The 26,384-nt window shown below is 41.5% G+C and overlaps 1 protein-coding gene across 2 annotated transcripts in view; it reads right to left on the bottom strand.

Moving 5' to 3' along the window:
* Nucleotides 1-26,384, bottom strand: part of PTPRN2 (protein tyrosine phosphatase receptor type N2) — a 989,298-nt gene that overhangs the window by 49,335 nt on the left and 913,579 nt on the right. For both annotated transcript variants that reach the window (XM_037891071.2, XM_043541551.1), the window contains 3 exons: nt 17,998-18,145; nt 10,787-10,860; nt 129-206 (listed from right to left, as the gene is read on the bottom strand). In XM_037891071.2, coding sequence (XP_037746999.1) covers nt 129-206; nt 10,787-10,860; nt 17,998-18,145 — 300 coding nt within the window. The remainder of the gene's footprint in view (nt 1-128; nt 207-10,786; nt 10,861-17,997; nt 18,146-26,384) is intronic.

Here is a 26,384-nt window from a genome sequence, read left to right as displayed (position 1 = left end):
ATTACAAATGCTGTCTAAAAGATCATTGGTTTTATACCTCTAAAAGTGCAGAAAGGTTTTCAATTCATGACATAAATCCAGCTTCATACATGAACTTTCAAAAAGACAGTTAACTGAAAAAGATTTACCTGCCAGAAGTCAGCAACAGTAGCAGGAAGAGGGCCCTGAGTAGCAATATATGCAGGGTTCCTGGGATCGTGGTCCATCTGGAGTGAGAAAAGAGAAAACAGACTGGATTTATTAAAAGCAAAGAAACCCTCTAGATGGGTTCAGGAAAGAAAGTGCTTCTGTCTACAACCAAGGACTACTTAGAGGACTGCTGTGCCCCCATGTCCTTTGATGATGAGCAAAACATTTTATTTCTATTCATTAGATCAGAGGAGCTTCCTTTCCACAAAAGAGTGAGGTTACCAAATCAATATCAGCATGACTGATGATGAGCACTCTGTGTCCCAAATATGTAGTGTAAGATCATTTAAGAGAAGTTGCAAACAAAAGCATGTACTTGAGATCCATGCTCTTGGTTTCATAGCAACCCAGAAGTCATTTTGAAACATTTTTCTTCACCCAGTGTTAGGAATGCTGGGCACATCTAAATAACTGCTCCATTTCCACTGTGCCACTCAAGGGCACATATAACAAGCAAAAATGGAGAACAAATTCAGTTTCTGGCTTTTTCTGGCTAGTTGATTTGTCTAAATGCATGCTTCTAGCCTCAACAGAGGAAGTTCTGCTTAAAGACCTTAATTATAACATTTAATTCAAAGACTGACTGAACAGGGGGAAAAAAAGCTAAGAAACAAAGTCATCAAGAGTAAATAGGATTAGTGTGTTATAATGAATGTTTTCAAACTGATGGGTGGTTTTCTTGGTCTTAAATCTTGGGTCCCATTCTCCTGATAAAAGAGAAGATCGGCTGAGGGATTTTTTTTTTTAAATACTCATTCTAACCCTTAAGAGACCAACACAAAACTTTGAACGTAAAGAAAAAGGGCCAAATTCTGCTCTCCTGCAACTCCCATTGAAGTCAGTGAGAATAATTTGTAGCCAATGCCAAGTTACTGAGAACAGAATTTGACTCAAAGACTTTACTTCACCCCAACACAGTTTTTTGTACTGTAAGTGAAGTTAAGATCTTAATAGGAATGAATGCAAGTCATATTTCCATTAACAGGCATCTACTGGATTTATTCATAGCCTATCAAAATTTTCAGCAGTGGTGGATGTCAGCATAAAAGAAGGCACCTCATAATTATGTGCAACAGAAAAGAGGGAAGGAACACAAAAGAACAGATGTAAGTTATTCTAATAGAACAACAATGTGATGAATGTTGCAAAAAAGTAGAAAAAACCTTTTATGCTTCTAATGTTCTGATGCATAATTAAACTTGCACCTAATATTAAAATTCATCCATGACAACACAATGCAAGTAAAATTATGTTGCTGAGTCCATTTTAATAAAAGCCTACTTTTAAAATACAACACACTGTTAGAAGAAACCTTGACAAAAATAGAAGTGTTTCTAATTCCTTGTTTGTATTATACTCTTGTTTGAGTGACTGATTCATTGAGGTATTTGCCTTTTCAGCAAACAATTCTGCAGAGCAACTCTTTGCCTTTCGCCAAAAGCGATTCTGGAGGCAGGACATTTAGTATTGCAGGTATTCTGAGACCAAGAAAAAATAGCTTTTTTCACAAACAGAAATATGATTATCAGCAAAATTTGGGAATCAGGGAAGAAGCGCCACATTTTTCAAAAATAAAGTTTAAAATTAGGCGTCTAAATAAGGGCCCAATTTAGCAAAACGTGTGATTAAGTCCCATTGACTTCAACAGGACTTAAACAAAGACTTAATTGCTTTGCTGAACTGGGCCTAAATAGTTTGGTTTTCAAAAGCAATCTGCCCACAAGGTCCCACCGACCTCAGTGGAAACTGCAGTGTGCTTAGCACTTTTGAAAGCAGGCCACTTATTTAGATATCTAATTACAGATTTAGAAGCCTGAATTTAGGCTTCTCTCTGAAAACCTCAGCCAAAGAAAATAAGTCAATAGTATTAAAGATCATAATTTGGATTTTTTTAAACTGATCACTTGTGTGTGTGCACGTGTGTATACACCAGAAAACAAAGGCACAAGAAGTCAGTGATGATGTAAGTAGCACTGTCATGGAAGAAATACTTCTAAACACTCAGCTATCTGATAAATCAGGAATAGGCCGCTCTTGGCATTTCAGCATTAATCAGCTACTGTCACAAAGGTGCTGTTTGGAACGTGGCAAACATCATAATGAGCACAAAGTGGTGAAATGTATCATCAATTTAACAATAACTCAGAAGACAATTACAAGCGTTAACATTCTGAGCACATTCTGTTGTACAGAAAATAATTATAAGCAGGAACACTTTGTATGCTCAGAGCAAATAGAAGATGGCAGAAAGCCCCATCATGCTATTAAATGATCTTTAAATGAACAAAAATAGAGCAAAGACTAAACTAATTGAACATAATGCCTGTTTTTGTTAACTTTTTTATATTTACAGCTTCAAAGATTACATATTTTAGGAAGACTTTGAAAAGTCACCACTTTGATCAAATTTTATAAGATGTGACCTGGATAACTGATGGGTCTATTTGTTTATTAATGTACTTTTAAAAGACTGTCAAGGGCACCGGATGGGCCCTCTTTTATTTAGTTAATAAGAACTGGAATAAATAAATACAATCAGTAACGGTTTTTAAGCCAACTGATCACTGAGCAAAGCACAGCATTTTATATCCTCACCTAGTCACTATCCTCCCTCCAGGAGCCATTACCCCCTTTCTTCCCCAAAATTAGATAAAAAACAAGTCATCCAGAGCAGAAAATATCAGATCCCAAACTATCAGTTTATTAAAACAAAAATCAACAGGTCTGGTTTTCTAAAGTTTTGTCCTGGAACAATCTTAAGAAAACACGTTACATATGCAATTGTTCAATGAGAACAAGATTTCTCTCTGCGCCCCCCCCCCCCCAGCTCAAAGTTCACATGCTTTACATCAGCAGTAAATGGCTCAGCCATTTTTAGAAAGAAAGTGGTGCAATTATTACAAATGTTCTACTATAATGGAATTTTCATTTTCCACTGCAGCACAGAAATGGCAGAAAAGGTTGTATGATAATGTACCAGTCTATTTTTCCATGATTTCATTTGGGGAAGGGAAAAGAAAAGGATCAAGGACCACTACAAACCAAAGCACAATTAACTGCATTAATTTTGATTACTAACCCTGCTAAAAGTTCACAAGGACGAAAAACTACACAAAAAGAACCTCAAAGGAACTGTCTATCCTATTCGGACTTATTGTCAGAAAAGGAGTTTCGTAGAAGATCAAATCAAATAACTCATAAACCTAAGATGGGTTAAGAACGTGTCTTGTGGCTTTCTAGGGTATTTTAAAATGCAAGTTGATACACAATATCTTAAACCAGAGAACAGCACAATGAACATAATGTCATGATTAGTAGTACCCAACTTTAACTGCAATAATTTCAGGTTATGATACTACATAATTATATTTCCATCTTTACATTGGTACAAAATTAAAACTACTGCTTTAATTCTGCTTTTTGTTTTTCTGAATACAACACTATCCAACTTGTCCATGCTAAGACTTTGCACAAATCTCATTAATTTCTACTCACAGTAAAACTCTTTGTTTCATTGGGTGTTTTAGATACAAATTAGGCTGTTGCGTGATTTCACTGATATTGCTCATGAAATACAGCAAAATCAGTATATTCCAGTTGTAATCAGTCAACTGTATTGTATTTGGATTTAAATTGTTTGTAGGTACCTGTTAACTACTGTCCATAAAAGAGCAAATTAAAGTATATTCCTGCATCATTAACCATTATGAAATCTTATGTAATTTATAAATTTGTTACACTGACATATACATAGACCCCTAGGATCATTACTATACACAGACAGATAGATGGATATGCTGGGTCTGATGTGAGCTCATTTATACCATTTTTATATGGATTTAAATCCACTGACTAATAGAGTTACTCCTAATTTGTACTGGTGTGAGATTGGAAACAGAATATCCACCTTGTATGCAAGACTGGTACATCTATCGTTTTCACTGTTTTTATCATTATAATGCTAGGAAAGCAGGTTAAGCACTGACCAGTGCCTTCAAATATACATATAAATCAAAGCAATTTAAAATGCAGTTCTCAGATCTGATGTTTTTTGCAACATTAATACAGTTCACTTCCACGTATCCTTTCATAACTTACAGGGACTGTACATATTCTTGTGTTAGCATTGAAACTTCTTTCCTTAATAGTAAGACGAACCAGCAAATACAGTACTATTTAGTCATCACTTTCATCTCTACATTAAAATAAAAAAAAGGTGGGGTGGTAATTGGTCCCTATCTTTATACTTGAATTAAAATTTAAAACAATTTAAAAATCCTTCTTTTAAAAACCATTATGGAATGAAAGAAGTAAATCTGGTTGTGAATGCCATTATGAATTTCAGTGTCTATTCTCCATGATAAAATTTGTATGCTGTGTTTGAACAAACTGTCACGTTAATGACATTGCTCAGTCTGGTGTCTTCAATAATAAGCAAGCTGAGTTTTTAATGTAGCTGATGGGGTTCCCCCCGCCTCAGACACCCTATGAGGAAAAACAGAATTTCCATTTACTTTCATGACCTCTGATTTAAAAGCAGAGATTGCACATTATTTACTACTGGATGATTTCCCTGAAATTTAATGAGGACTAACCACAAATATGACAGATGTAATTATCACAGTTTTATTCTGCACAGTCAGGGTCTCCTTGTGCTGTAATTGCAAGCTTTTCTTATGTTATTTCAGAGGAAAGGAAAGCAGACTTTCACTTCACTTTCACTCCATGGAATTTCATAAGAATTCCTTCTGCCTTGTTTTACACTAGAATAAAATTAAAGGGATAAGGAAAGAGCATTAATCAAATCGCTCTACTGACCTTCCCCACACACTTTCAACTATGTTGAGGCCATGAGTCTAACCCCAGTTTTCATAACATACTGGGAGGAATGGAGGTCTTGAAGCGGTAGCTTTTTTAAAAAGAAAGAAACATGTGGGCAGGTGGCCAGCTCATTGTCTTGTGTGGAGAATTTTTTTCAGACAGTATTGCTGCACTCATTTAGACTTAAATCAAGGTTGAGTGAGCCCCAGACGGAGATGGGACCACTGACCCCAAAGCTGGATATACACAGCTACGAGTACACCCCTGGAAGCCTCCTTTTCTGAGTCTTGAATATAATTGCTTTATTTTACACTGTACCCTCATCAGACGGCTCACACATGCAAGGGGAAATAATCCTCTTCTAGTTCAGTTCAGATGGTACTGATCTTGTGTTATTAGTGGCCACATTGCAGTACACTACAATACTCCCTTCCAGTCCCAGCACTCCAAGGCACAAGTGCACCAAAAACGTCATTGTATTGACATGATAATTACTGAGGTTATTTAAACTGAAAGGCAGAATTCTTTTTAAAAAATGGTATGATTATTGCAAGAGTGAGTAAAGGAGGAATCACTGGTATTTCAAATCGACTGTATGTTTCAAGAAAGAACAAACCAAGTATGTAGCTAATAAAGCTAAGAGAAAATATCTCAGACAAAAGCAATAGCAATACGCAGTATAGACTGTCTCAGCTGGGTAAGGACTACAGATCCAACTTTCTACGTGCTCTTAGGGTATGTCTACACTACGAAATTAGGTCGAATTTATAGAAGTCGGTTTTTTAGAAATCGGTTTTATATATTCGAGTGTGTGTGTCCCCACAGAAAATGCTCTAAGTGCATTAAGTGCATTAACTCGGCGGAGTGCTTCCACAGTACCGAGGCTAGAGTCGACTTCCACGGCGTTGCACTGTGGGTAGCTATCCCACAGTTCCCGCAGTCTCCGCTGCCCATTGGAATTCTGGGTTGAGATCCCAATGCCTGATGGGGCTAAAACATTGTCGCGGGTGGTTCTGGGTACATATCGTCAGGCCCCCGTTCCCTCCCTCCATGAAAGCAAGGGCAGACAATCGTTTCGTGCCTTTTTTCCTGAGTTACCTGTGCAGACGCCATACCACGGCAAGCATGGAGCCCGCTCAGCTCACTGTCACCGTATGTCTCCTGGGTGCTGGCAGACGCGGTACTGCATTGCTACACAGCAGCAGCAACCCATTGCCTTGTGGCAGCAGACGGTGCAATAGGACTGGTAGCCGTCATCGTCATGTCCGAGGTGCTCCTGGTCGCCTGTGTGAGGTCGATCAGGAGCGCCTGGGCAGACATGGGAGCAGGGACTAAATTTGGAGTGACTTGATCAAGTCATTCTCTTTAGTCCTGCAGTCAGTCCTATTGAACCATCTTATGGTGAGCAGGCAGGTGATACGGATTGCTAGCAGTCCTATTGCATCATCTTCTGCCGGGCAGGCAAGAGATGAGGATGGCTAGCAGTCCTATTGTACCATCTTCTGCCGAGCAGCCATGAGATGTGGATGGCTTGCAGTCCTTCTGCACCGTCTGCTGCCAGCCAAAGATGTAAAAGATAGATGAGTGGATCAAAACAAGAAATAGACCAGATTTGTTTTGTACTCATTTGCAACCCCCCCCCCTTTCCCCCCGTCTAGGGGACTCATTCCTCTAGATCACACTGCAGTCACTCACAGAGAAGGTGCAGCAAGGTAAATCTAGCCATGTATCAATCAGAGGCCAGACTAACCTCCTTGTTCCAATAAGAACAATAACTTAGGTGCACCATTTCTTATTGGAACCCTCCGTGAAGTCCTGCCTGAAATACTCCTTGATGTAAAGCCACCCCCTTTGTTGATTTTAGCTCCCTGTAAGCCAACCCTGTAAGCCGTGTTGTCAGTCGCCCCTCCCTGCGTCAGAGCAATGGCAAACAATCGTGCATCTGAGTTGAGAGTGCTGTCCGGAGCAGTCACAATGGAGCACTCTGGGATAGCTCCCGGAGGCCAATACCGTCGAATTGTGTCCACGGTACCCCAAATTCGACCCGGCAAGGCCGATTTAAGCGCTAATCCACTTGTCTGGGGTGGAGTAAGGAAATCGATTTTAAGAGCCCTTTAAGTCGAAATAAAGGGCTTCATCGTGTGGACAGGTGCAGGTTTACATAGATTTAACGCTGCTAAATTCGACCTAAAGTCCTAGTGTAGACCAGGGCTTAGGGACTAGTTCTAAATGGGTCCTGACCTGGACGGAGAGGAAGGACTGGGAAGTCCCAGGATTTGCTACAAACTAGAATGGCTCAGTCTTTCCAATTTTTCTCTCCATTTTCTGATGAACTGATACCAAATGAACAAATCTAGCTAAAACAAAACATCCTTGGCTTTGCTTAAACTTAAAGAGCTTCTGACAACTAGGTTTCCACTGTAGACTTACAGATGGGTTACTGCTCCCTGGCAACCTCCCACTGCATCACCTTCGGGAATTACATACTCAGTCTGTTGGTTTGCAAACAGTTAAAATTGAACACAACGAACCATTAGGAAACAATTCTAATCTTGAACAGTTTCCTTCTTTTATGTAACACAGACTGTGCTTGTCTGATCTCCACAGCCTTTCAATAAACCTGGGTCAGCTTGTTTCCTCCTGTGGGGTAAACACTCACAAGTTTCTCTTTGTAGTTTTCCCCAGACTGGGCTCGATCCTGCAACATACCGCAGCTCTTGGCAGGACTATCCACGTGAAGGTTCTGCGCCTTTGCACTGACTCTGGGGGCTCCGTTCCCACCTATGCCCCGAAGACACCTTTCTCTGGTGCCCCCACCCATCCCATCATCTCAAACTTCAGAGCATTTTCATTTAATAAAAAAGTTTCAAGGAACAGATAACCTAGAGATTTGTATATGGGTCCATTCCCAAGCACTCTGGGCGCTTTACATCTATATCAGACAATGAAGGTCAGACTGCTGGACTCTTACTCACACGAGTATTTACTTACACCACTACTCTTGTAAGTAAGTGCTCACTAATATGAATAAGCGGTTCACACCCTAGTCATTAGAAAATAGAATATCATGTTTTCTGTTTACAGCTCCCACTCCTGTCTTCAGAGCAAAACCTCTCGAGCCGTACACTTAAACTAAGGCATGGTCTACACTAGCAATTTAGCTTGCTATAACTATGTCACTCATGGGTGTAGAAAATCCACACCCGAGTGATGCAGTTATACCGACCTAACTTCCACTGTATGCAGTGCTAAGTCAACAGTGTCCTGTCAACACAGCTACCAGCTCTCAGGGCGGTGGATCACCTACACTGACAGGAGAAGCCTTTCCGTCTGTGTAGAAAGCATCTTCACTGAAGCACTACACCAGTGCAGCCTTGAAGGGCATGGCTACACTGGAGACTTCAAAGTGCTGTTACTGGAGCGCGCCCGTGGCAGCGCTTTGAAGTGTGAGTGTGGTCACGCACGAGCGCTGGGAGAGAGCTCTCCCCGCGCTCCTGGTCATCCACCTCCATGAGGGGATTCGCTCCCAGCGCTCGGAGCCTGTTTACACGAGTGCTTGAAAGCACTCTGACGTGCTGCGTTCAGGGGGGTGATTTTTCACACCCCTGAGCCAGCAAGTTAGAGCGCTATAAAATGTAAGTGTAACAAAGGCTTTGCAAGGCTTGATCAAACATAACTCATTCACTGTGTCCTGAAGAGAATTAAACAATAAAAGACAGGAAAGGAAGAAGCCTTGAAGCTCCAGAGGCAGAACCTCAGGTCTGGCTGAGTTGTGCACAGTGCACAATGGGAGAGTGAGGGGGTGTGAAAAGGTGGCTTTAAGCCACGATCCCCTGATCCTCATGCTGACCAGGAAATGGTCCAGTCCCAGACAGATATAGGGCAGCCTAAAGGCTGCTCTAACTTATGCTCAGCTGCCCTTGATCTCAAGGGGCCATCCCAGCAGCTGGGGATCACTGGAGTGCAGTGATACTCTGGTCATTCCCCTCTTCCCGAGGGCAGGAGCCACAAGCAGCTAGTACGTCACCAGAAGATTCTCTTACATAGGGGAAATCCTCATGTGGCCAGATCCACTGACTTTTATGGCTGCTTTGCACGACTGAACATTAGAATAGTCAGAACTGGACTGGTGGTCTGGTCCCCAGAGTACATATTACGCACAAAATCCCGATACTCCACAGCACCCTAAAAACTCCCAGGAAATTTGGTATCTTGTACTGACTCTCTGGAGAGATTTCAGAGAAACAGCTGTGTTAGTCTGTATTCTCAAAAAGAAAAGGAGTACTTGTGGCACCTTAGAGACTAACCAATTTATTTGAGCATGAGCTTTCGTGAGCTACAGCTCACTTCAAGCAGTATGCATCCGATGAAGTGAGCTGTAGCTCATGAAAGCTCATGCTCAAATAAATTGGTTAGTCTCTAAGGTGCCACAAGTACTCCTTTTCTCTCTGGAAAGAGAGTTTCATTAAACTGTTTTATACTCAAGAAAATCAAACCTTTCAAATTCTGCTCAAAATACCAGATGTGTAGCTCAGAGTACAGTCCCAACAAGATGCTGTTTTAGAAAGGGAAGTGTTGTCAATGAAAATTGGAAGGAAACAACCTGTAATGTCAAATCTTTCTGTTGCAATTTGCCAGTTGCATAGTCCACACAAAATGATTTAACTGAGAGAGTAACACTGGAAACTGGTCCAGGAGCCAGTAATAGGATACACAGTTTCACCTAATTCTCCAGCCTAAATGCTTGGTCAAAGTTATTTCCTTCTAATGATTTTCAGTGTCCTAAAGTGACACAAATAAAACCCACCAGTATAAATAGCCCCCCAGCTGGTAGCCTCAGAGAGGCAAGGACTAAGTGGGCCATGAGAAAACACTGCTTCCTCACGCCTAGAGATGGTTCCAACATGTCAGGATTGAGACACCTTGACAGGGCAATGCTGCTCGCTGTGCCGTACCTGTTCTGTAGCTAAAAAACAGAGAGGCCTTTGGCCTCTAAAATGATTGCTCTGGTATCTTTCACAAACAAAATAAATTATGCATATTCAATTTGTGGGAGAAGTACAAGGTGGCACGTTAGAAAGTTTGGAGGGATATGGCCTAAGAACTGCATTGACCTAAATTGGCCTTTGAGTTATAATATAGGTGGTGGTAAGAGATTTAATTCTCTGCTTTGAGAACAGCAAGATCAGAGGTAGATCCAGATCGCTGCAGAAGTAAATCACTCAGCACCAAGAAGGCAACAGATGAAGGAGGGAAAGAGGACAGGTCACCTCTGAAATTTGAGGAGCAGCACTGACTGGCTTTACAAGAAGCAAAGCCCAGCTCTCTGTGGCTACAGAAACCATTCTACTACATGGTTGTTTTTAGGATAGGGAAAGTAAGGGTGAAAACTTAGAGAGTGACAGAAAATCAGGCAAACCTCCTTACACAATGGAAAAGGTCTGTTGAATTAAACGTACCATGCTGAGTTGTGCAGTTTGCAAGTCACTACTGTCAGGTACAGGGAAATAATATGTAGATTTAAGACTCGTTATCTATTGGCATTATTGTCCTTTGTCCACAATCTTCAAAGGCATTATGTGCAAGTGTATGGAATGTATGTACTTGCACTCCCAAGTGATGGCTTGAGTCATTAATGTTGGGGGACTGGAGGTAGATATAGACCCAAGCCACTGTTAATTACAGTGGTGCTGGCATCAAGTTAACATATTATATTGATAGGCTAAGGATAAAAGCTGGATTATTTGGATTACTTCACATTGGATACTGTACTTACAATTGGGCTGGCATTGACGTAGTCTGAATTGTCATGGCTATTTTCAGCTTTCAAGCATATCCTGGAATGATCATCTGCAAAGGCAAAATAAAATATAGCATTTCCACCCAAATTTTCCACACCTGTAAAGTTAAAAATAATTAAAGGCAAACTAATGTACATTTTCAAAAGCAGAGAATGTAAAATATTGTGGGCGAGTTATTTTATTTTAACTACTAAATTGGCTTAGATTTGCTACAGTCCCAACTTCAATCATGAAATGAAAGTCTTTGAAAGAAGATTTTAGAGGCTAACTTCCGAAAACATTTTCTCATGGTAACAATCTACCAGATGTGGTACCTGGAAAAATCATGGAGCAGGTCCTCAAAGAATCAATCCTGAAGCACTTACATGAGAGGAAAGTGATCAGGAACAGTCAGCATGGATTCACCAAGGGAAGGTCATGCCTGACTAATCTAATCGCCTTTTATGATGAGATTACGGGTTCTGTGGATGAAGGGAAAGCAGTGGATGTATTGTTTCTTGACTTTAGCAAAGCTTTTGACACGGTCTCCCACAGTATTCTTGTCAGCAAGTTAAGGAAGTATGGGCTGGATGAATGCACTATAAGGTAGGTAGAAAGCTGGCTAGATTGTCGGGCTCAACGGGTAGTGATCAATGGCTCCATGTCTAGTTGGCAGCCGGTGTCAAGTGGAGTGCCCCAGGGGTCGGTCCTGGGGCCGGTTTTGTTCAATATCTTCATAAATGATCTGGAGGATGGTGTGGATTGCACTCTCAGCAAATTTGCGGATGATACTAAACTGGGAGGAGTGGTAGATACGCTGGAGGGCAGGGATAGGATACAGAGGGACCTAGACAAATTGGAGGATTGGGCCAAAAGAAACCTGATGAGGTTCAATAAGGATAAGTGCAGGGTCCTGCACTTAGGACGGAAGAACCCAATGCACAGCTACAGACTAGGGACCGAATGGCTAGGCAGCAGTTCTGCGGAAAAGGACCTAGGGGTTACAGTGGACGAGAAGCTGGATATGAGTCAGCAGTGTGCCCTTGTTGCCAAGAAGGCCAATGGCATTTTGGGATGTATAAGTAGGGGCATAGCGAGCAGATCGAGGGACGTGATCGTTCCCCTCTATTCGACATTGGTGAGGCCTCATCTGGAGTACTGTGTCCAGTTTTGGGCCCCACACTACAAGAAGGATGTGGAAAAATTGGAGAGAGTCCAGCGAAGGGCAACAAAAATGATTAGGGGTCTGGAACACATGACTTATGAGGAGAGGCTGAGGGAACTGGGGTTGTTTAGTCTTCAGAAGAGAAGAATGAGGGGGGATTTGATAGCTGCTTTCAACTACCTGAGAGGTGGTTCCAGAGAGGATGGTTCTAGACTATTCTCAGTGGTAGAAGAGGACAGGACAAGGAGTAATGGTCTCAAGTTGCAGTGGGGGAGGTTTAGGTTGGATATTAGGAAAAACTTTTTCACTAAGAGGGTGGTGAAACACTGGAATGCGTTACCTAGGGAGGTGGTAGAATCTCCTTCCTTGGAAGTTTTTAAGGTCAGGCTTGAGAAAGCCCTGGCTGGGATGATTTGATTGGGGATTGGCCCTGCTTTGAGCAGGGGGTTGGACTAGATGACCTCCTGAGGTCCCTTCCAACCCTGATATTCTATGATTCTATGTGGAACAGTCTCACATAAGAAGAGGGACAAGCTTCATTGCTCATGACATTTAAGACTAGACTAGGAAAAAATCCTCAAAAAAATCTGGAGAGAACAATCCTGCACTTGCAGGGAGATAGACTAGATGACCCAATGGGTCTTTTCCATCTAGCTTCTTTATAAAATGATATTGTTCTGAAACAGAAAGCTGGGAATTAATACATGCAGACCTTGCATTTCTGATTATTTCTAACAGAAACAGCAAAATACAATTTATGGCTGGATTGGGAGATAACAAATTGCCCCAATTAAGGGACAGCACATTGTTGGGCTCTGCTGGAGCAGTGTGGGAGAAAACTTATGACTCCGAGTCCATCCCCGACTTCTGCTGGGAGAGAGTAAACTGTGTCCGGTACATACCCAGTACAATACATGATCTGGTGGAACTATCCTGCTCAGTGCAGTAGTTGGATGGAGCCATGCCCATCGAAAGAATTTTGGGGCCTTGGTACATCATGCTCACTGGGGCCCCATTCCCTCCCTTTTCACTTTATTCACACATGTTACAGAAATTTTTATGGTGGCCCCCTGAACTCAGGGACCCGGTACAACCATTCTGACTTTCCTCCCCTCTCGTCAGCCCTGGATAAAGTCAAGGCCCTGCCTGGTCCGCACCCCCTCTCACACATCTGTGCAGCTCTGAGGAGCTCTCTTCCGCTCTCACAGTACTACTGTTGAAGGTAGCCTATGCAAGGTTGCAGGGATGGGCTTTTGGTCCTCCTGCATCATCACATTGACGAGGCCATGATTTGGCCCCTTAGCACTAGTAGAATTGTGTCCCAATTTTATTAATTCTCTACACTGCATAACATTTAATGGGACATCCAACAGCACAATTAACACACAAGGAAATAGGATGAGAAGACATTACATCTGCCTAATTTTATTTTTGAGGGGTGAGGTGAGTATTAAGTATGTAAACAAGATGGAACGACCACCTTGTGTTTTACATTAGATAGATTGGACTTCTCATTTGTATGAGCTTATGAAATGTTATTTACAGCCATTTGATCTCATCAGCAAAATTAACCCAGCAATGGGAGCACTTCTGCCGAAATCCAATTAGAGGTACAAAAATAATGTAGAACGACTGAGCTACTCTTGGCTCCTCTCATAAAATTATTCCGTAAGTGGCACATCAACATAAAACAGGAGAAACACCAAAAGACAGAGAAAAAATGCAGTCAAGCTGTTCAACTCAGGCTTCCCGGTGAAACCACTATACAAAATTAAAAAAAGATTTATGATCGAAAACGTGAGTTGTAGTAGATATCTTAGGAGGAGAGATGCATACTTGGGGTATATCTACATTGGAATCCGAGGTGTAACTGCCGCTCAGGCAGACCCACCTGCACTAGCATGGTTAAAAACACAAGTGCAGATAGCATTAAAGGCGTTAGGGTAGATTGGATAAGCACACTGGGGACCCGGAGGACCTACTCGCAGTGCTGAAGTCTGTGCTGCCATATCTACACTGCAATTTTCAGCCAAGTGCAGGTAAAACTAGCACAGGTATGTCATACCTTAGATTGCAGTGGAGACATATTCAGCTGCCATTTTCAGAATAAAGAATGACAATGCTCATTCTGCTCAAACTTATATATAGAACAGCACAGTAGGGATTTCTGACTACATCAGAGTGTGTCTGTGTGTGTGTGTGTGTTTTCTTTACAAGAACTCTAATGTATTATAGATATTTTTACCATGGGCAGCTTTAGGGCCTTGTGACATCTGAGATCATAAGGTTGGTCAAAGAAAACTTCACAACCTTGCTTATTGTAAAGGGTGTATGAAGAAGAATTATTCTGCAATTTTCTCGCTACAGGAAGCATATGGCTTAAATGTGCTAAATGTGGTCTGAAGACAAACCCTCACGCAGCATGGAGCTAAATACGCACTTAGGAGAAGTCTCATCCACTGGAAGGCAGGGCCCCTGAACTAACTAATCAACAAGGAGAATGTGGCACACAACTTTAAGTAATGGATAAAGGAGCGAGTCAGTGACTCATTAAGGTTTAGTAAACTGGTGTTAGTTTGACTCTCCAATAGAAAGCTAAGTGTCAGATCAATAACTCTGAGAATCAGTGAATTTTTTTAATTTAATACTTTGTCATGATGGCATCACTGATGTGGTGTATCTTATTATGGTGCCATGGTAGGTTTATTGAAGGGTGAGAGGACTAATATGTTTGTAAAGGGTTTGGTGATGAAATGGAAGAATTCACAAGAAAGCTCCCAGGGTAAGTTATGGACATGTTTTCTTAAGAGTTTGTGCCTATGCTTGCTTTCAGGTGGCATCGATTGTTGGCAATGAGCCTGTTATGTTCATATGTGCTTGTTGACACGCCAAAGCCTCCAGAAACTGGTAGTCACTCTCCAAAAAGATGTTAAGCAATTATGGACATATGTTCTTTGTGGTGACAATTATGGTAAATAGTGACTGATGCAAGTTCAGTGGACAAATAATTTTGCTGTGAACTGTGTATTGATTAAATTCTAAGCAGAGAAAAGCAGAGTAGAAGCAGCAGCAGAAAAAAGCAGGAAGGAGGAGAAAGAAAGAAACCTGGAGAGGACCCACAAGAAAGTTAGAAAGATGAATAAGGGTGGATACAGAAAGGAACTATGAAAGTGAGAGAGAAGATCGGACAGGCCTAATGCTAGTCATTACTCCAACTAGTTCAGATGTTTAGCAAAGCTTTAGTAGATCCTGTAAACATCAGACTAGTTCTTTGCATTTGCTATTATTCTGGCCAGATCAGAAACGGCATGTGACAATAAGACATGTGAGATGGGAAAGTTGACGAAAGGAAGGCTCCCTAACCTGGGGGGCTGCAAAGCAGAAAAACACCACACACACTTTTAGCTGGTGCTATATAAAATTAGGTGTCTTTATCTAACTTAGGTACTGATATAGCCCACAACAGCAATGCACTCAGGATTGCACAATCTTCAATGTATTTATCCTCACAGCACTGTGGTGAGTTAGGGAAATTCCCCATTATTTTTCATATGGGGAAATGAGGCAGAGAGATTAAGTGACATGCCCAAGGTCACACAGAAAATCTGTGATAAAGCAGGGAATTGAACCAATGTTTCCCAAGTCCCAGATTGGTGTCCTAATCCCTGGATCAGCCTTCCCCATGCTTCATGTGTGATTTTTTTTTTGCTACACTTCCAGAAATACACACACAAAACACTGTACTGAACTGTGGAACTTGTGAACTGTTGAAGTATAAACACTAAACAGCCTGAAGATTATGTAAAGCTACATATGATCCTACTTTGCACTTAGTTCACTTGATATTAGCCAAAAGTTTAACTTTTCTCGCATTTGTATTGAAATCTAGTTAACTTATTTCACAGTACCATTCGTGCAAGGTAAGTAAGGAAAACATGCATGGTAGAGAATTCATAGAAACCATTATTTTACCAACAAGTTTACTTATTAAATGAGTCATTTATTTTTTAAACGGGTATATCATTTTCCTAGTTTTCCATACAAACATATAACCATCAACCGATCAAAATGTAACAGTTGAAGCTCTGGCTCACATTTCTTCGCCTATCACTGAAATATCTCTGGGGTATAACATGCCAGGTTTTTAACGTAGCACAGCAACAATGTTGCTATTTAGGAAAGAAAGTGAAGCTTACTCTGTCCAATTTAGACTACTAGGGGAACATCAACTACATTACTAGGCAGAATGCAATTTAAATTTTCCCAGGAAACTGGGTTTTAGCACTCTTACTTTTGCAAAAGTACCAGGGGGTCTTTATTGGACTAACAGATCTCCGTTTTAAATCTCAGCCAACTTGTCACCTCTCCACAGCATAGTGTCCCCGACCACCGTACAGTATTGGTTCAGATTGGACTCAGAGGGAAGAGTCACCTGCAGAGCAACCAATACCATTTCTTTCAGCATCTGTGCTTTCCTTGGCAGCCTTCCACTCAGCTGCTAACCAGGGATGATCCACCTTAGTTTAGGAGATGGGACAGATCACAGCTCAAAGTGGAATGACTGCAAGTCCATACTCACAAGCACACTTTAAGATGATTCATTTTGAGCAGTATCTGTTAACAAGACGTGATAAACTGCTCTATGCTAAGTCAGCAAATATTTTTTCCTATTAGCACTTAAAAGGATGCAAAAGCCCTGCAATTGTTTAGCTCTGGTGGATAAAGTTACTTTTCCAGAACTTGGTGCTTATTACTGCACTTCTGAGATTGAAACTTTTCAATAGGCCTGATTCCAAAGCCCACTGAAGCCACTGGAATCTTGCAATTTACTTCAATGGGCTTTGGGTCAGCTCCACAGTCACAAAAGTGAATTGATAGTGCAAAAGTGACTATTCTCCACTATGTATTCTTCTGCTTTCTGTACTCTTAGGAAAGATAGTGCTGGGAAGGGAACCTTGATCATAACTACGCAGAATTAAAGGGCTTCCCAAGCTGCCATGCACTGAAGGGCTAAGTTAAGTAGTAATGTGGCACTATCAACCCTTCAGCTCTAATCCTGGCTCTGACTCAATGTGTTACCTGTCTCCATTTCCCCAACTGTACAATGTACACTTGCATCTGTCATAGGGAAAATTAGTGTTTTCAGACCACTTAAAAAATTTAAATAGTTAATGGTAACTGCCAAACCACACAACTAGATTGCAGGCACTCTTTGAAATAAAGCTGCCATTGCAGCTGGGGGTCCTGACTGTTCTTGGTTTAGGTTTTGTTCCACTGGTTATTTAATAAAAATTGTGGTCAATTTCTCTCTGTTTTTTATGGGGCTCAGCATTCAGCAAATAATGTTAGTTACCGCCAACGGTGTAATAATCTAGGAGAAAATACATACAATAGATATGCTGCTTGTATTTATACTCGCAAAGACAGCCTTTTACATAAAAAAAAAACCACACACACAGATTCTAGGAATACAAATATTGGCCACTTTCAGCCTGGTATTTCGTCCTAAGCCTAACCTAGAACAGCAGCCATTTCCTAAGCTTCGCCAATTAAGCCGATAGGGGCTTACTCACTACAGCTGAGTATCTGATGAACAGATTACTCTGGCTCTCATTACAAACTGCTGGTATTACTGCTTTGCATGAACATGATACCAGCTCATCGAAAGCCAAGCCAAGCTTATTTCTACTCAGTAACCATAACTGCTGATCTTGCACAGAAACTGCATTACAGTGTTTGAAAAGCACGCTGGGGGTTGATTTACATGGTACAGCACTTGCTGTCGCTGTTCTGAAACGTCGTATGATATAGCTATACATTTTGCAAGGAAACCATAAGGAGACAAGTCAAATGTCTGACAGGACAAACAGGCTGCATATCAAGCAAATACTGAAAGCTGTGATTTTCTTTTAGATAGAAACGAATACTGTTTCGCATAATGCTTTGCCATTCACCTATAACTCTGATAATGCTTTACCAAAAGGTGGTAAGGAGAACATCAAGAAATTAATATATATTCATTCCAATTTCAAGGGTACATACATGTTATGACACTTTGAGAGCGATTCTTCTGGACATTCTCCTCCTTCTGGGCAATGGTCGTAGCATTGGGTTCAGCTTGATAAGCACAAAGGGCCTCCCACTCTTTCTCCAGACGATTTTTATTCTTCAAATGGTCTTCCATATAGGACTGAAATGAAAAGAATATACCATCAGGCACCATTTTATATACAGGTTAGCAATGTACTATCCAAATAAAGGCCTGAGCTAAAAGAATGTATATACTATATTTGGGGTCGAAAGTAAAACTGGCCCAAACGTAAGGTGGTGCTTACAAAGCCAGAAACCAGGGCTGGTTCAGATCCTGCTCCAATTTTCCAAACTCTCAGAGTTCCAAGGGATTGAATAGGGGAGAAATGGAGAGTGCAGATAAGATACTTCAGTTTGGCTTATCTGTAGGCGCAGGGAATAAGTGTTGAGAGTATATATACAAATAAAAACAACAGGAATTCTGAACCATATTTGAATAGAGGTGATGATATACGAAAGGTCTTACTGTTAAATCACTGATTTATAATGTTTTTTAAACTCAATTATGACACACAAAATATGACTGTCTAACATTAAAAACAGTGCTTTAGCTTTGCTGAGGTGAAATGCTTTTAGGACCTCCCCAGCTCCAGCTCCAGCCCCAGCCCCAGAACATCAACCATAAGCTATTTCCTCTTCAATACCTAGAAAAGTGGATAGGTCCCTTTTAACCTCAGGTCAAGGAATGGAAGAGAAAGGTTATGTCCATTATTCAAACAATTATTGAACATATGATGATCCCATGTAAGATTGTGTGCTCTTCCAGGCAGCATCCATGCCTTACCCTATAAAGTGTTGGTGCACTCACAAGGTGTAACAAACTTGCAGCATTTACAAACGTAGCTGTTAAGAAGAGTATAAAATTGTTGGCCAAACATTTTTGTGATACTACATCATAAAAAATGCCTCTTCCTACCTTAGTAGAGTATAGACAGGAGAGGTGGCTGATTGGATTGTCTGGGGAGAGCTGAGTCTGGGGGAGTGGGAGAGAGGGCTTCCCCTCTGACACCCGGACTCTTGCCTGGTGCCTTCCACACACTCTGCCTCCTATGCCCACCCACTGACCAACTGAGAGGAGGTGAGGAAGCAGACTGGCTCCAGCAAGCCCTCCCTCCTCCTTTTGTGCACTCCCAGGCACTCAGCAGACTTCTTGCTGCTGAAAGTTTCCTCACAGGCCATGTCCTCTAGAAGGTGTAGCTGTCGGAGCTGGGTTTCCAAGCTTGCTGAGGGTCTGGCCAGATGATCTTTTACAAATTGGAATTTTTTCTCTCTCTGCACTAGGCTGGCGAGATGCCCAGTGCTCCTTCACGGCTTGCAGCATCCATAGGCCTCCAAGATGCTGTGAGAATGGGAGGGGGAGAGAGGGAATAGGGGAAACGCAGCTACCACTGGATATATTGCTAGTCATGCCCTGAGGGAAGATTTCTTCCTGACCCCCACAGGGATCTGGATAAGGGACAGTACCATTCTAAAGGAGATTGTGATAACAAGCATGAATGAATAGTGTTGCAAATTGTGGCTGACATCCAGTGCACACAGGTGGTTTTGAGAGGCCAGCTCCAGGGTAAGCCCAAGCACAGTACCCTGACTGGTGGACCCTGTTCTCCATTAACCTGTGGGGTATGGGAAGGTCTTAAGTTTTTGCAGACTTAGTTATTCCCTTGTCTACACCCTCATTCCGCCTCATGGGAAGAGAGATAAGGGTTTGGCATCGGGCTGAATCATGAATTTGGTCGTAGGAGTTTGGCAAAAGGTGGCCAACAACTATTCCTTTAAGTCTGCACAAGATCCAATTAATACCTTGTAATTTTGAGGGTGGGGGAAAATCAGTCCCTCCCTTTAATAGTAAAGTTAACAAAATTATGACCTGCTACTTTAAATCCATTTACATGTCTACATCTTTATTCTCCTGTATCTCCTCTTCAATCAGCAATAAAATAGTTGGGGAAGCTGAGGGAGAAACTGAGGTTTGAAGAGGTTAAATGACATGCTAAAGGTCATGAAGGCAGTTTGGGGCAGAGTCATAAAAGAATACAAAATGCCTCATTTTGAATCATAAACTTGAAGATCATTGTTCCTTAAAGCCCTTTGTTTGCAGTCAAGGCAGACCATTTTTTACTGTTTGCTTTTTCAAGCACCTACTAACATAGTTAATTCCACTGTGATACTTGCCTACAAATAATTGCCTGGAAAGATTTCCCAAAAAGCATTCAGATAGTTTCCATTCCTCAAAAATATTTTATGAAGACAATCCATACTATGAAATTGGAGAGAGTCCAGCGAAGGGCAACAAAAATAATTAGGGGTCTGGAACACATGACTTATGAGGAGAGGCTGAGGGAACTGGGATTGTTTAGTCTGTGGAAGAGAAGAATGAGGGGGAATTTGATAGATGCCTTTAACTACCTGAAAGGTGGATCCAAAGAGGATGGATCTAGACTATTCTCAGTGATAGCAGATGACAGGACAAGGAGTAATGGTCTCAAGTTGCAGTGGGGGAGATTTAGGTTGGATATTAGGAAAAACTTTTTCACTAGGAGGGTGGTGAAACACTGGAGTGCGTTACCTAGGGAGGTGGTAGAATCCCCTTCCTTAGAAGTTTTTAAGGTCAGGCTTGACAAAGCCCTGGCTGAGATGATTTAGTTGGGGATTGGTCCTGCTCTGGGCAGGGGGTTGGACTAGATGACCTCCAGAGGTCCCTTCCAACTCTGATATTCTATGATTCTATGCCACATGCTCACTTCAAAACATATTTCAAGGAAGAGAGGCTATCATGACCTTTCCGCAGGTTTTGCGGAAAGATATCATAGGCTTGAAAACGGTCTCCGGCCATTACCATCTCATCGTGTTTCCTATAGAACAAGCAAAGCAGGATACTATTCTCTCTTGCAAATCAAACGATTTTGTCAGTAAAGAAATGGTGTCTGACACACAGCTTTGTTTTCTGCAAAATACATGTCGTCGTCGTCCCCCTTGGGGGGGGGGGGGTGAGGCTGAGGAGAGGAAATCAACCCACCAATACTGAAAAGAAAATAAATAAGGACATTTGTAGAAAAAAAAAAAGATTTAGGTATACCTTAAATGCCACTGAAACATATTAGACTAAAAGAGATTTTTGGAGAGACAGAGAAATAGTAGTGGCTTAGAAACAGACAAGATTGTTGTATCTAACAGGCCTGAGACAGGGTGAGGAAAAGGGCATTTATGTTGTTAAGCAAAGATTATCCCTTTTAAAGGCAAGTTAGCACATATGGAAAAAGAAAATAAGTGAAAGAGTGGTACTGTACAGGAATCAGGGTACCACAGAACCAAGATCTTTGGGTATTGGAGAGCTGTTTATTATGTGATGGTCAAAGAGCAGACGACAACGGCAATCATTTCTGAGGACAACCAATAGTATCTTCAGATTTTAAACCATGGTCCTGCAATGTGATTCATGGAGGCAGGCCCCTATACCTGTGTAAAAGTCCCCCTCACATCAGTGGGACTCTGTACAGGTATAAGGGTCTGACAATACAGGGTCTCTTTGATCAGATTCCTAAAACGAGGCCTTAGGTAATAAGTAGTTTTCACCACCATCCTACCCAGGGCATTTCCAGTTGCTTCTATTTGTCACCTCAAAGATATCATTTTCCTTTCATTGTTTACATTCTCTGTAAATAGCTGAGTATATAGAACAGTTAAGGTACTTGGTTTTTCAGATGTGTGTGAATTTTAAAACAGCTTATGCTTTTAAAAATTTTTTTAAAAGGAATAACTTCCTATTCTAGACAAATCTTAATTTTTCCTGACACTTGCCTGTAAACCTTAAGTGAAAATACAAATGAATAAGGAGAAAATGCATTCAAAACCTTGCCTCTAACAAAGACAGCTGTCTCTCAAATCATAATCAACACTTAACTTTGTTCAAACTGATCAGAGCAACACAAACCATTTTCAGTATAGAGCACCAAGAATTAGGAGATGTTTGAATGGCTATATCCAGATGTGAGAGGGTCTCTCTGTTCAGGGAGATCTACTAGTTAAAAACAATCATGCAAGCAAATGCATTAAAATGAGAAAGAAAGAAAGAAAGAAAGAAAGAAAGAAAGAAAGAAAGAAAGAAAGAAAGATAGGAACAGCTTCAAACCACTCAGAAATCAAGAAACTCTGCCATAATTAAGCCACATACTTTAATTTATGGTCCCTTAAAGCAAACCCCATTCCCCATTGCATTTGACTAGACAGGAACTAGACAGGATATTCTGAAACATCCTCATGGGAATTCCTGGGAGTACGCTACACTCACTGGTGTGCTTCTGATATTTTAGAGTTTGTGCATGTCTACTCAAATCCACTCACTAATTAGGATATTTTCATGAGACATTCTGCAGTGCTTGCTTGGCACAATGGAAGTTCATTAACTGCATATCAAACACACACACACTGTTTCACAGTTCCAGAGTAGCACACAAGAGAAAGGGAGGTTGTCACCATTATTTTAATATTACTCAAAGCGCTGTGTACGCAGGCAGTGGCTGATCTCATCAAGGTGCCCACTTCTAGATCTGTCGTCAGCAGTGAGCCTGCAATCCTGAGTGAATTGCTGTTGTCTACGGTGTTGGGTGGAAGCCCAGATTCAAGTCTCCTTGGGCAGTTAAGCTTCATGAGATTTTCACTTTCCTCAAGCAGAGATGGGCCCAGTGATGCTGCGCATTCATTTGTAGCAGAGCTTACATTTTCCCTTCTATGTCCAGATAAGTTGTTCTTGCCATTGAGATGATCCAGGGAAGAAGGTGGATTCAAGAGATGCACCCAGTGCCCACGGTGGGTGCAACGTGTTCTTAAATCAATTAATAGCCTATTTTGTAATCAGCAAGGACATGTCATTTCAAAGTCTCAGTGTACTACATTAGGATTCTGCTAGGGTATAAGAAAGCTGTCCTTTGGGAAGGACAGAGAACTAGCACACTTGGTGGTTGTCTTGTGGACCATACTAAGACAGGTCGGAAGTTCCTGAAAATGGGCAAGTAGCCAACACCTAAAGGTATGGTTGGGGCTTGGTAAGGACTTCCTGACTGGTTTGTATGTGGTTAACCTGATTCTTGTAATAGAATAGCAGTTAATTTGATACCACACCACTTGGCTGTTTTTATTTAAGGCCTTGCATTTGTGGTGTTTTGTGAATAAATTAAGATTGACAAACCTCAAACTGAAATCCTATAGTACTGATGTATCTCCAAATACACTGTCTTTTCTGTCTGTCTGTCTAGTGTAGCATGGCCACCGTCTGCTTTCAAAGCACATATTTTGTTCGAAGTTGTTCAGCAGTTACAAAAGACAATTATTTTTGGCAGAACACTTCCTGTCCTGATCATTGCTTAGAAAAACAGTCCTTTGATGCATTCCGTCATGAATGAGAATGCCTCTTCCAGTAAAAGATCAGCAACTTTAATATGATGGACCTTGGCAGGTTTAATCTAATCTCAAATGTCAGCTGTGAAGAGTGGATTGAATATTATCTTAATCCTTGTGACCAGTGACCACACAAACCCACACCTTACTCCTGATGAGGTGAAATCCATTGCCCTCAAAGTCCAAGTTGCTTTTGATTTCCTTGCACTATCTTTGTAAAAATAAGGATTTGACATGCGAGAGCTTCAGAGTGGCGCAGATTAAACCAACCCCCTCCCTCGAAAGGAAGCAGGGAACTCACAGAGCCCTGCATCCTTGTCAGGCACAGGGTTTAACACCTCTCTTCCAAGAAAAGATGCAGCACTTCATCATAAACTCCATGGACTTCCCAAGATCTGCAGGGTGCCAAGAGCCATACAGAGCACAGCAGCTGCTCTGGTGCTGCTCCTTGGACAGCATCCCTCCTCCCAAGAACTCCATTAAAGGCAGGAGAGCCCTGACGTGGGCTGGGCTAGGCAGAAATGTCATATGTCCTCTTACTGCATGACATTTCCAGAAAAAACACTTCAGGCGTAACTTAGCTGTGCACGGCTACCTCAACCCCAAGTAGCCTGCCCACTCCCCTCTACATTGGAACCACACAGCACTTTCTGCAGTGCCCAGGGGAAGAGGGAGATGTGCAGGGGTGAAAGTAGCTGATCGTGTTTCCACATGGAAAGTTTAGGGAGAAATGCAGAGGGGACCCTCTCCATGCCGCTCATAAGGGTTTGGTGTTTTCAGGATGCTGTCATTTGTCTCCGAAATGGGAATTTAGATACAAGAGAATTGGCTCTGTATATTATATTGCATCTGAAATGTCACATTAAACACTGAAGGACCCTTCTTGCAGCAGCTCATTTCCTGCTGTTTCCTCTTGTTTTTTTCTTGTTCTTTCCAATTTGACCCTGAGATACTTTTTTTAAAAAATATGAATTTTCCCTTTTGTTGTGATTACCCTGTGGTTCCAAGCCTTGTTTTGTACATTTTGCTGGCACAGTATATCTCATCCCATAGCTTCTTTTCATCCAATCTCTTTGTCTATTTTCTTCATATATTCCTTTGCTGTTTCTTACACCAATATATTTCTCCTCTTTAAGGAGTAACTCTGTTTTACTTTCACGTCATATGCTTTTTTCATAATTTTTCTGCTTTACTATTTACTCCATAGTAGTCTCAGGGTAGAATTCTTTCCTCCTGCCTGCAGCTCCCAGAATTACAGAAGTCAGAGATGTAAAAAAGACCTAACCTAGCAGTTCCCAGACTGTGGCTCACAACCCCAAATGGTCATGGTCATGCCATCAGCAGACAGAGTCGCAGAGATCCCTACTTGTGCGGACAAAGCCACTTTGCTCCGCACAGCATGACCTCACGTGTATGGTGTGTGCAAGGTCCCGATCCATAGAGGACGCCATTTTGCTCTACAAAATGAAATCCCCTGCACAGTGTGACCTCGCATGCGCTATATGTAAGAGGTCACACTGTGCGGAAGACGCCATTTCATAGAGCAAAATGGCATCCCCTGTGCTATCTGGGGTCCCGGCAGGAAATACTTGATTAAAATGGGGCTGTGGTGGCAAAATGTTTGGGAACCCGGGGCCTAGACAATCATCCAGTGCCTGTCCCTTCAAATGCAGGATTGTTCCCAGTACTTCAGTTGCTAAGTTTGCCCCGCCTAGTTTTAAACATCCAACATCCCACAGCTTAAAACAGCTCATTATCAGGAAATTATCTCTGACTTTCCACCTAAATCATCTTTTTCCTAGTTCCATTCCATATGTACTAGTTGGATCTCTTTCTACTACCAAAAGGTCCAATCCAGCAAGCTGGTACTATGCAAGGAGCAATTGTCAGACTGAACCCTAAAGAATTCTTCTCTTCCTTGCAATTTACATCCTTTGAATGTATGACAACTTATCTAGCCCCATGTTTAGCTACCACACAGCCAGGTGGGGCATACTATTTAACATTTACATTATATATTGATCTCTCCAGCTCTGTGATAATTTTTGTTGCCCTCTTCTGACCTCCTTCTAGTTTGTAACCAGTATTTGGGAAATGTGGTACCCTGAATTGAACACAACATTCCAGGTGAGGTAAAGACTCTATTAGAAGGGACTATTAATTTCTTGCTTTTGCATATGCAGCCCACCACTGTACTGGCCTTGCTTACTTTACAAACTTACATCAAATTTGCTGTCCAGCGTAGCCCTTATATTTCTTTCAGCCTGCTCTCTGTCACTGAGTACATGTCCTTTACGATCATTTTCCCTTAGATGTATTCCTGCTTCATCCTTATGCTGGTTTGTGAGCCAGTGGAGCCATGCAGATCATAGGCCCCCACTGGTCACAACTCACCATGTATTTAAGATGAATTTCATTTTATCTGGTGTCTAAGTTTTCAGCCTAGCTATGTGCTTTTGTACTATTGCCCCATCCTCATCCGTGTTCGCAACACCTCCTAATTTAGTCCCACTTGCAAATGTCACTAAAAAGCCATTCCCTCCCACTTCCAGATCATAAATTAAGATGTTAAATAAAACAGCACCGAACACCAATCCCGGTGGTACTTTGCTAGATACCACCTCTATATATTGCTGTTTATCATTACTCTGTGTGTACCACCCGTTTGCGTTTCAATCCATGACAGTCCCCTAAAATAATTCAAATTAAGCTTTCAATTAACATTTCATGAGACAGTTTCAATGCTTTATTAAAATCTAAATCTATTACATCTACCATTTTCATTCCACCTACTGATTTATTCTATTTTAAAAAAAGCAATCAAGTTTGTTCAGGCAAGATTTATTCTTTATTAAACCTATGCAGATTCTGACTTATGGTGCAGTTTCTCTCTCGGAGGGATGGTGGGAGATTTTCAAACACACACAAAGAACAACTAGGCACCT

This window comes from Chelonia mydas, chromosome 2, assembly GCF_015237465.2.
Source record: "Chelonia mydas isolate rCheMyd1 chromosome 2, rCheMyd1.pri.v2, whole genome shotgun sequence".
Classification (NCBI taxonomy): Eukaryota; Metazoa; Chordata; order Testudines; family Cheloniidae; genus Chelonia; species Chelonia mydas.
Note: the sequence above shows the minus strand (reverse complement) of the source record. Positions and strands in the feature narration are given on the sequence as shown.